The following is a 10,947-nucleotide window of genomic DNA, read 5'->3' as shown; positions in this document are numbered from 1 at the left end:
CAAACAGAGTGTAATTTACAAACCCCTACTCCCCAGTACACAATAATAGTAAACAGCAAAAAGAAAGAGGAAAGTCAAGATTCAATTAAAGAAACAATAACAAAAAGAATAGACCCAGTTAAACTGGCAATAGGGATTAAAAGAATCAGAAACCTTAATCAAGGAGGAATTGCTGTCGACACTTGTGCATGAAATGATATGGAGATTTTAATTCATGAATTAAAAAAGATAAAACATTTAGAAGCCATAAGAGGAAGCAAAAGCAAGCTTTTTGTTAAAATAGTTTCAGTCCCTAAACATATTAAAAAAGAAGATTTAACTTCAATTATATATGAACAGAACCTTTGCTTCTCAGAGTTCATGGCGCAAGAATCGGTAGAGAGTCAAAAGGAAATAAAGTTCTCATTTCAACAAAGAAACAAGGAATTTAATACATGGGTATTGGAAGTAACTACTGTCATAAGAGAAATTTTAAAAAATGAGGGAAAATTAAACATCGAATGGACAAGGTGCCCAGTATTTGACTATGTGCCAATTAAACGATGTATGAAATGCTTGGAATTTGGACACCTTGCAAGAAGTTGCAAAACAGAAGAAGTGATTTGTAGTCAATGCGGAGGAGGACACTTGTAAAAAATTGCGAATACAAAGAAGAGAAAGCAACATGTGTCAATTGCAAAAAGAAAAAATATCGAAACACAGATCACAACACGTTGGACAAACAGTGCCCGTGTTTTAAAGCAGAACTGCAGAAGATAAGAAATATTCAATAATCCAAAATGTTCTCCTGCCATAAGGCTGGCAATTTTCGCACTGAGCCGTTCTCTAATTATTACTGTCTGGCATAATGGGCAGGTTCTATTTTCAAGTCGAAAATTCATCGGACATTTGTATGTGGCCAAGGTGACCACTGCACTGGACAGATTCTTCAAAATTTTTACCACAAGTTGTGGTTGAATTGTATATATTGTATATAATTATTTTTGGTTGTCAATTTTCTTTGTTTTTCTGTTATTTTAAGTTTTAATTGTCGGGACCAAAATTTCATTGTAGCCATTGCCAGTTGCATCTGGCTTTTTGTAAAAACAAATTTAAGGATTTAATAAATGCCCGATGCGAGGCGCCCTCTGGGTCCCATGCCTTCTTCCACACTTTCCTATCTCCCTTTCTTTTCACACTTCAAACCTCATGCTTTCTCTTCCTTCCTACTTCCAAGGGCTAAGTCCGTCGCTAAGAAGACAGACAGCTCTCTACTTTACTTTTTAAAGATGTCTATAGCAACCTAAACACCCAGAAGAGCAAGGCGGCATGCTCACAGCTGGTGTATACTGCTAATAAAGAAAATATTGACATAATCGGAATTCAGGAACCCTACTACATCAAGAACAAAATAGTAAGATTCGGTAAATGGCGGGCAATTACAGGTAACACGGAAAACAGACCGAAAAGCGGCATTCTAATTTGCAATCCCGAAATGGACACTGCTAAAATCTCTCAGTTATGTAACGAAAGAATCACAACAATAATTTTACATACGACTGATCCAATTTTTGTTCTCAGCGTCTACTTCTCGCCGGAGGATGACGATGATGATTGCATCAGGGAACTATCCGAAGTCCTAAGAAAGCTTGAAAATAAAAACATAATCATCATTGGGGACCTCAACGGGAAATCTCCCGTTTGTTTCCACGAGAAGGAAGACAGAAGAGGTAGGCTCATTATCGACATGATGGAGGAGTTCAATCTAATCTCGACAAACATGACAACACACCCTACCTTCTTCACGCCATTTGCCAAGGGGTGGACAGACGTCTGTCTGGTCTCTGACAATTTGGCACATAGAATTGACAATTGCGAGACCCTACTTAGTCCCTCGGCTAGTGATCATCGCTACATATTAACCCAGATTCATCAAGATATACCAACAGGATACTCTAAGTCAAATCTTTTTCAAATTAAACAAACAAACTGGATGACTTTCAGGCAGGAGTTTGCCAACATGTGGCAAGACTATAACTTCCCGGTGATTAAAACAAAAAACGATATAGAGGAATACGCAAAGCACCTGACTAATGCGATAAAGACTGTTGGAGAAAAGGCGCTAAATTACAAAACGTTACCACCAAGGAAAACACACTGGTGGAACGACTCGTTAACTCAGATGAAACGGGAGGTGAATAGAGCAAGGAAAAAATATGAGAAGAATAAAAATACTAACCAGGATAATAAGTACAGAAATAGATATAAAGAAATACTCAAGCAATATAAAAAAACGATAAATAAAACTCGTACAGACTCCTGGAGGAAGTTCTGTACGGAATCAAATAGGAACAGGCCGTGGGACCTCCCCTACAATCTCATACTAAAAAAACAGAAATCCTCCTATCTACCAGACATAACAGAAATAGAAGACAACTCAGACATCAACAGCGCCATAAAGGACAACATTAACCGAATCCTGGAGTACCACTTCCCGGAAGATGACGAAGACAAAGACTCTGCAAAGCATCAACACATTAGAAGAATCACACAAGACCCTATAGACACCACAAATGATAGGACCTACACGTTTCGTGAAGTGGAGAATGCAATAAAGAGTATGGCCAATAAAAAGACGCCGGGAATCGACGGGATCACGGCGGAAATGTTAAAGGAGGCCCATAAAGAAATACCAATTGCGTTTAACCATATTCTTGACTCTTGCCTTAATACTGGCTACTTCCCAAACGAGTGGAAGATCGCCAACATTAAGCTCATACCAAAAAAAGACAACCCCACGGAGCCTAAGGATTATAGGCCGATCAGCTTGCTGCCTACAATGGGCAAGCTTCTAGACGGCCTCATTATCGATAGGATCAATTGGCATCTGCACAACACCCGGCAACTAAATAATAATCAGTTCGGCTTCCGGCCGGGGAAGTCCACGATAGAAGCTGCGTTAAAAGCAAAAAGGGTAATACAAGACGGATGGAAGCAAAACAAACACACCATTCTAATTAAAGTCGACTTCCACAAGGCATTCGACCACCTTTGGTGGCCGAGTATCCTAAATCGGCTGCGTAGTACCAACTGCCCAGCCAATATCTACAACCTGACCAAAGACTATTTAAAAGACAGAAACATCCAGTACAACAGCAGCAGTTTCACCATTCATAGATCCACAAACAGAGGATGCCCCCAGGGATCGCTAAGCGGTCCTGGGTTGTGGAATATTGTGTGCGACGAGCTACTAAACTCACTCATGAAAGAAGAAGACATAAACATACAGGCCTTTGCGGACGATCTGCTTCTGATGGTTACTCACCAGAACGTAGATAAGCTGGAAGGTATAACGAACAAATACTTAGGCCAAATTTATGAATGGAGCAAAGCTAATAAACTACCGATTAACTTTGAGAAAACCGTCGGAATGGTAATAGTACTTGGATTATTGCAGGTGATTTCAACGCGAAATCACCTGTTTGGCATAGACCGATAGAGGACAGACGAGGATACAAAGGGTGTGAGTTTATGTCAATCAATCAAATGGTGTCTAATAATACTAGCTCTCTGCCAACGTACTACAGCGTGAGAGGGGAGAGCTGGGTAGATTCCCTTCAGCAACTTCAAGACTATCCCATCCTCATTTCTGGAGACTTTAATGCTAAGTCGCACACCTGGTACAGCCCTGTGGAGGATCCCAGCGGGTACCTAGTGGAGGAGTTTATGACCCAATTCTACCTCACATCACTGAATACAAGTCCTCTGCCTACCTATTCATCATCAAACGGGGAAAGCTGGATAGACATTTGCCTTGGGTCTCAAAAGCTGGATAAAAACAGCGTTCAGTGTAACACTTTAGATATTCACTCTGTGAGCGATCAGTTATATTGAGATTGAAATCAACCAAAACACCCCTCAGCCGAAATACTGTGTCATCCAGCACACCAATTGGGACCTCTATCATAATCTCATCCAGGCACACTGGATACCTACGAGCATCAGCAACCTGACTACTCCTGCCGACATTGATAATACCATCAGCAACCTAAACAGGGTAATCCATTCCTGCTACTTAAAGGCTACAACTCCAAAAACTGTGAGGAGACACACCCCTTGGTGGAACTCTGAGCTAGCCAACCAAAGGGCCTCCCTTCGGAAGGCCAAAAAACAGATGAGGAGGGAATCGGACACCCAACGTAAACAGGAACTCAAATCTGTCTACAGGACCTTACTGGCCAACTACAAATACAACATCAATAAAGCAAGGAGTCAATCTTGGAAAGACTTTTGCACAAGGGCCGGCAACAGAAACCCCTGGTCTACTCCATTTTACATCGCGGCCAGAAAGAATAAGAAAATTGAAATCCCGCCCTCCATTAAAACCAGTGACAATACCTACACCAAGTCAATTACTGACACTTACCAATATCTGATTAAGGAACTCTTCCCTGAAGATAACATCTCCTCGGACAGCCAGTACCACTCTGTCATCCGCACCAGTATCCATCAGGCGTACGATGGTCCTAATGATTCCAACTTTACTTTCAACGAAATCTCTGGAGAGTTCCGCAAACTAAAACTGCATAAAGCCCCTGGCCCTGATCACATCACCACCAAAATGGCCAAACTGGCATTCGACGCTATCCCTACCACCTTCAGCATTATTATGAACAAGTGCCTAGACATAGGCTACTTCCCGTCTAATTGGAAGCATGCATCAATAAAACTTATTCCAAAAAACAAGGACAAGACACCAATCTCGGCCTTTGACTTTCGACCTATCTCCCTCCTACCAATCATCGGTAAAGTGCTTGACTCCCTCCTTATAAACAGGATTATCCACCACTACGAGAATAATAACCTAATCAACGATAACCAGTTTGGCTTCAGAAGGGGAAGGTCTACTATTGGGGCTATTGACAACATTTACCATTATATTACCGAGGCAAGGAAGAACAAACAATATAGCTTGATGGTCGCCATCGACTTCAAAGGCGCCTTTGACCACGCCTGGTGGCCGGCCATCCTATCTAATTTAAGAAAAGACAGTTGCCCTAAAAACCTTTACCATCTCGTGGAGAGCTACCTGCAGAACAGGTTCATCTCTGTGGACACAGGCAATAACATCTGCCTCCGCAAGGAAATTCACAGGGGCTGCCCACAAGGGTCCAGATCGGGCCCATACTTATGGAACATACTGTACAACAGCCTACTGGAGATCCAAACCACCTTTCCTAAGGAGTTTAATGGGCTTATTCAGGGGTATGCTGATGATACCATCCTCCTGATGAGCCACTTAATAATGAAATTTTACAAGAAGGGATAAATGAGGCCCTAAAGAACATATACAACTGGAGTGTAAAAACTAAATTAATGATAAATTATAATAAATGTAGTGTGGTGGTCTTTTCCAAGGGTAACCCCTTAAAGAAAGGCCCAAGTATAAAAATTAATAATAAAAAAATTAAAAACACGACAGCTGTTAAATACTTAGGCATTGTACTGGATCACAGGCTCAACTGGACGGACCATGTCCATTACATTTACGAAAAAGCCACCAAAGTCTCACATGCTCTGAAAACTATTTGTCGCAATAATTGGGGATACGGCCCTACTACCAGCCGCACCCTCTACATCGCAGCCATTGAACCTATTATCACCTATGGGGCGGAGATTTGGGGTTCCTCGGCGATTAGAATCCACATCAAAAGGAAGCTGCTTTCTATTCAAAGACTGTCGGCAATCTCGATTGCCAAAGCGTACAAGACAGCTCCAACAGAAGCCCTCCTGGTTCTCTGTAAGCTACTTCCTGTCGATCTTACAATTAGGCAAAACTACATTAATTTTAACCTTAATAAATTAGCTAATAATAAGTTCTCCCTTACTCATCTCCTGGACATTGTTTCCAACGATAATTACAAAGATGACATCAAATCTATTGGAGAGCTCATCAGTGACAATGGGTTAGACAAGGATTACAACACCAAACCCACTCACCCTAGTTTCACAATTTCCCAGGACTGTGATTCAACCAACGAAAATCTCATCATAGACATCTACACGGATGGCTCCAAAGCTGAGGCCGACGTTGGGTGTGCCTTCGGTCTTCAAAGCAATACAGTGTCTCCAGCAGTCGCGCAGAAGACTGGAGACTCACTGCACCAACAACCAGGCGAAGTCGCTGGCAATCTGCCATGCTCTCGAGTGGATCAATAAAAACTGCCATCTTTTCCCTGGGCACAGGTACAGGATCCATAGTGACAGCAGAGTTGCCATACAGCAACTTGTGAAGCTTAACAACAGTCTTCCAATCGTCAATACCAGCCTTAAGCACATTATCTCTTATGAACAACAACACAAAAGTCTCCATTCACTGGATTAAAGGACACTCCGGCAACAAAGGCAACGAAAGGGCAGACCTTCTGGCCCGTACTGCACTGAACACTTCCGGACCCACTGCCTACTGTAGGGTGAGTACTTCATACATTAAAAATAGGATCAATGATATCTTCATGGAAGAGTGGCAGAAGAGATGGGATTCGGCTGATACTGGGAGGCAGACTCACAGCTTCATCCCTGTCATCAAGAACTGGCTTAAAAAACCCCACCACAGTACTACGTACCAGCTTTTCACCGGGCATGGGAATCTTAAGACATATCTTCTTAGATTCCTAAACAAGTCTGATGGCTTATGTGACTGTACCCTAAAGGAGGAGGAAGATTCACAACACATCATCTTCCATTGCCCCTACTACACCAATCAGCGAAAGTCACTCATCGACGAAGTCTACAACAGTGGGCAGTATTGGCCGTGTACTCTACATGACCTCACCAACCATAGCAAGGTATTCAACACACTAAGGAACTTTACCAAAGAAATTAAGATACTGGACTAATTTTCACATTGGCCCTTAGTCACTGAAAGTGCCTAATCTCAATCTGTTTATAATGTATCTTACTTTTTGTTCACTGTATTATTGTATCTCTTCATCTTACATCCTGATTGTAACCACCTGATTGTAACCATTATCACTGTATACTCGCGTTATACTGTAGTGCCATTTTGTAATATGTAAAATTGTAGTTTGTATTATAACTTACTGTAGTCATGTACCTCGCGTTTCTTCTTGTACAATCCTGCTCATGTACGTTACTGTTGACTGTTTGTGACATTGTTGTATTTGTTTGTACCTGTTTTACTTGGAATAAATGCCGATGCGAGTCGCTCATGGGTCCCATGACCCTAGGTTGCTCCTTTCCTTCTATCCTATCTAACTTTAATTCCCCTTCAATCTAAACTCTTCTAAATAAACTTTATATCTTCTTCCTCTTATTGTCTTAACAGGGCTATACCTCCGTGGTATACCCTTAACCTTTGTCTACGTGTCTATAGCAACCAGAGGGCGTTGAGTCGCGATCCAGCTTGGTTGTGTGTGTATCGAGCTCTGCTTTGGATCGCCGCATCGAAGTCAATAATAGCCAAACCGAGAATTATTATATATTATTGGATTCGTTTCTACGTAAGCTATCTAACAACGTCAAGTTTGTGCGGATCGGACTTAAGAGTGGAAAGTTACGGACTGCGAAACTTTCATGTTTTTCGGCCGCCATTTTTAGGCAAATTTTACCGGTAAGTGACTGTATTATATACCGTTCGATAGAGGAAATCGTGCTGATTTCTCCGCCGTTTACAGTATTAAGATCGGACTTACCGTTTTTATTTTATTGCGACCACAACGTTTTGCTTATCGGGCCACCGTGCGGGCTTGTCGGGCCACCGGGGCTAATCATATTCGGGTGTTTCTTTGTTCCGACTATTCCCTACGTGTGTGAAAAATTTCGAGCTTTTACGTCAATTAGTTTTTAAGATATGAACATTTTAAAATTTTTTGTGAACAAAGGGTCAAAAGGTCGTTGACCTCGCCACGTGGTTGAGTCGAATCCCCTAACCGACCCTAATTCGGCGATCGCTCGATTCTTTTTTGTCGGGTTTTGATTATATTTATAATTAGTGTAATATATCATTGGATTTATATAAAATTAGACATTATTTTAGTATATATTTTGTTAACTTTTACTGAACTTTTGTGACTCATTATGGACAACTCGAAACTTGAACTCAGGGTTAACTCAACCCAATTAGAGGACGATATAGAGGAAATAAGACCTGACTCAGTCCAAACAGAGAATATAACTACTGAAGAAATAGAAAACACCCTTATCACAGAGGCCAACAAAATGCTTGGCATTGTCATGGAGCTGTGCCCAGAGCACACAAATACAAATGTCAAGCAGAAAGAAAGATGCAAAATTAGGGAGTGTGTGGCAAACATGTTCGGTTTCTTGCATGAAATGTATGCCATAGTGAAAGAAACAAGAAAGCAGTGTGAAATAAAAAAGAACAACATGAAACAAACGACGCAACAAGTTTTCCACCAACCTTCGTATAGTGATATAATTAAAAGGAACATCAAGCCCAGTGCTACGACAAAGAAAATTCAGAAATCACTCGACCAGAAACTGAACAGCGAGGGAACTGGAGGCTCACATGCCGTCCTGATATACCCTAAGGAACAAGAAAATGGCGAACCACAAACCAATTTTATTAAAAGAAATCACGGAGGAGCTCAAAAGAAAGATTGAGCCACACAAATTAAGAATTAAAATAAAGGCAGTAAAGCAGATAAAGGACAACGGAATATGTATACGGGTAGGTGATGGAGAACAAAGCGAGACCCTTGAAAATGCTATAAAGGGAATACAAAGTCTAAAAAATAAAATCACGTGCAAAAAATCAGAAGGGCGTAGACCCAGAATTATAATGATAAACGTACCCCAATCAATTGAAAAAGAAAATATAGTCCCCTATATCTACAGACAAAACAACATCTGGAGAAATATAGAGGAAGAACAATTTATTAACTATTGTAGAATAAGTACAATACTTACAACAGGCCGACACAGCGAAAACTGCAGGCATGTAGTGCTCTCAGTTACGCCAATAATTAGAAATATATTCATTAAAGAAAAGCATATATCGATCAATTGGGCGACCATAAAGGTCGATGATTATATACCAATAGTACGCTGCTATCGCTGCTGTGGCGTCGGCCATATTGCTAAGAGCTGTGACAAAGACCAGGCTTGTTCCCACTGTGGAAAAAAACCACAGATATACCGAGTGTGACCGCCTCCAAGAGCCGCCATGCTGTGTCAATTGTCACAGTAATAATAGAGATCTTCCAAGAGCAAAAAAACAACCGACTAATCACGGGGCACTAAACCCAGAGTGTCCCATTACCAAAAAAATTAAAGAAGCCGCAATTAAAAGGACTGATTATGGCCTGTGAAACTGATATGAATAGCACTCAGCCAGAAAATACTACTCAGCAACACCAGACCAATAATACCATTAATATCATCCAAATTAACACACAGAAAAGCAAGGCAGCTTGTTCACAGCTGATCCAGACTGCTAACGAGAGGAATATCGACATAATAGGGATACAGGAGCCCTATTACATTAAAAATAAAATAGTACGGTCTGGAAGGTGGAGGGTGATCACTGGTAATACGAATACGAGGCCAAAAAGCGGCATAATAGTGTGTAATCCTAACATCGATATAGCTAAAATCCACCACCTCTGCAGCGATAAAATAACAACAGCTATAATACAATTGACCAAACCAGTCATTCTAATCTGTGCCTACCTCTCACCTGAAGAGGACGACGAGGAATGCATCAGGGACTTATCCAACGTACTAAGAAAAATTAAAAATAAAAATATGATTATTATTGGGGACCTAAATGGCAAATCACCAGTCTGGTTCCATGAAAAGGAGGACAGGAGAGGCAGGATGATCACAGATATGATGAAGGAATTCAATCTCATCTCCACTAATATGTCAACCCACCTTACGTTTTTTACACCGTTTGCGAAAGGCTGGACAGACATTTGTTTGGTCTCGAGCAACGTAAGTCATAAGATCGACAACTGTGAAACTCTCCTCTCCCCATCGGCCAGTGACCACCGGTACATTATAACACAAGTACAGGACAGTACCACAAAAGTGAACAACAAGACAAATTATTTTCAAATCAGACAAACAAATTGGGCCATATTCAGACATGAATTCGCCAAGAACTGGCATCAATACGATTTTCCCACGATAAACAGTCACGAAGATATTGACGATTATGCTAGCCACTTTACAAACGCACTAAAAACAGCTGGTGAAAAAGCACTCAGCTACAAAAAGGTCCCACCAAGGAAGACTCATTGGTGGAACGACGCACTGAGTCGAATGAAACAGAAGGTTAATAGAATAAGGAAAAAATATATAAAAAGAAAGAACACCGGTGAAGAAAATAACTATAAAAATAAATATAAGGACATCCTTAAGCAATATAAAAAACAAATAAACAAAACCCGGACTAATTCGTGGAGGAAGTTCTGTACGGATTCCAATAGCAACGGCCCATGGGAGCTACCTTACAACATCATTATTAAGAAGCAGAAAACATCATACCTCCCTGATATCATGGATACTGACAACGAATCAGACATCAACACCAACATCAAAGATAACGTTGAAAAAATTCTAAGATTCCACTTCCCTAACGACAACCACGAAAACGACACTAGGAATCAGGAAAATATCCGCAATAGTATCCAGAGCCCGAATAGCAATACAAACGATAGACTCTTACTTTCAGAGAAGTAGAAAAAGCGGTAAAAAGTATGGCGAACAAAAAAGCGCCGGGGACGGACGGTATCACCACCGAGATGCTCAAAGAAGCATTCAAAGAAATCCCCATCGCATTCATGCATATTCTAAATGCGTGCCTGATAACAGGATATTTCCCGAACAGTTGGAAAATAGCCGACATCTAATTAATTCCGAAAAATGATAATCCAACTGAGCCTAAGGACTACAGGCCCATCAGCTTGCTTCCCACAATGG

The 10,947-nt window shown here is 41.0% G+C and overlaps 1 protein-coding gene across 1 annotated transcript; it reads left to right on the top strand.

Moving 5' to 3' along the window:
• Positions 1-9,321: 9,321 nt before the first annotated feature.
• LOC111631155 lies at positions 9,322-10,707 on the top strand. The gene has a single exon (XM_023375355.1). It carries the CDS (start codon positions 9,322-9,324, stop codon positions 10,705-10,707), a length of 1,386 nt encoding a protein of 461 aa, XP_023231123.1.
• Positions 10,708-10,947: the final 240 nt, after the last annotated feature.

The sequence above is a fragment of the Centruroides sculpturatus genome, unplaced genomic scaffold (assembly GCF_000671375.1).
Source record: "Centruroides sculpturatus isolate CEXI.00-Female unplaced genomic scaffold, Cexi_2.0 scaffold641, whole genome shotgun sequence".
Classification (NCBI taxonomy): Eukaryota; Metazoa; Arthropoda; class Arachnida; order Scorpiones; family Buthidae; genus Centruroides; species Centruroides sculpturatus.
The sequence above is the reverse complement of the archived record's forward strand: the minus strand, read 5'-3'. Positions and strand labels throughout refer to the sequence as shown.

Bases quoted from the DNA above. Each gene is read 5' to 3' on its own strand.
- LOC111631155 (XM_023375355.1), top strand. From the start codon at position 9,322: ATGGCCTGTGAAACTGATATGAATAGCACTCAGCCAGAAAATACTACT.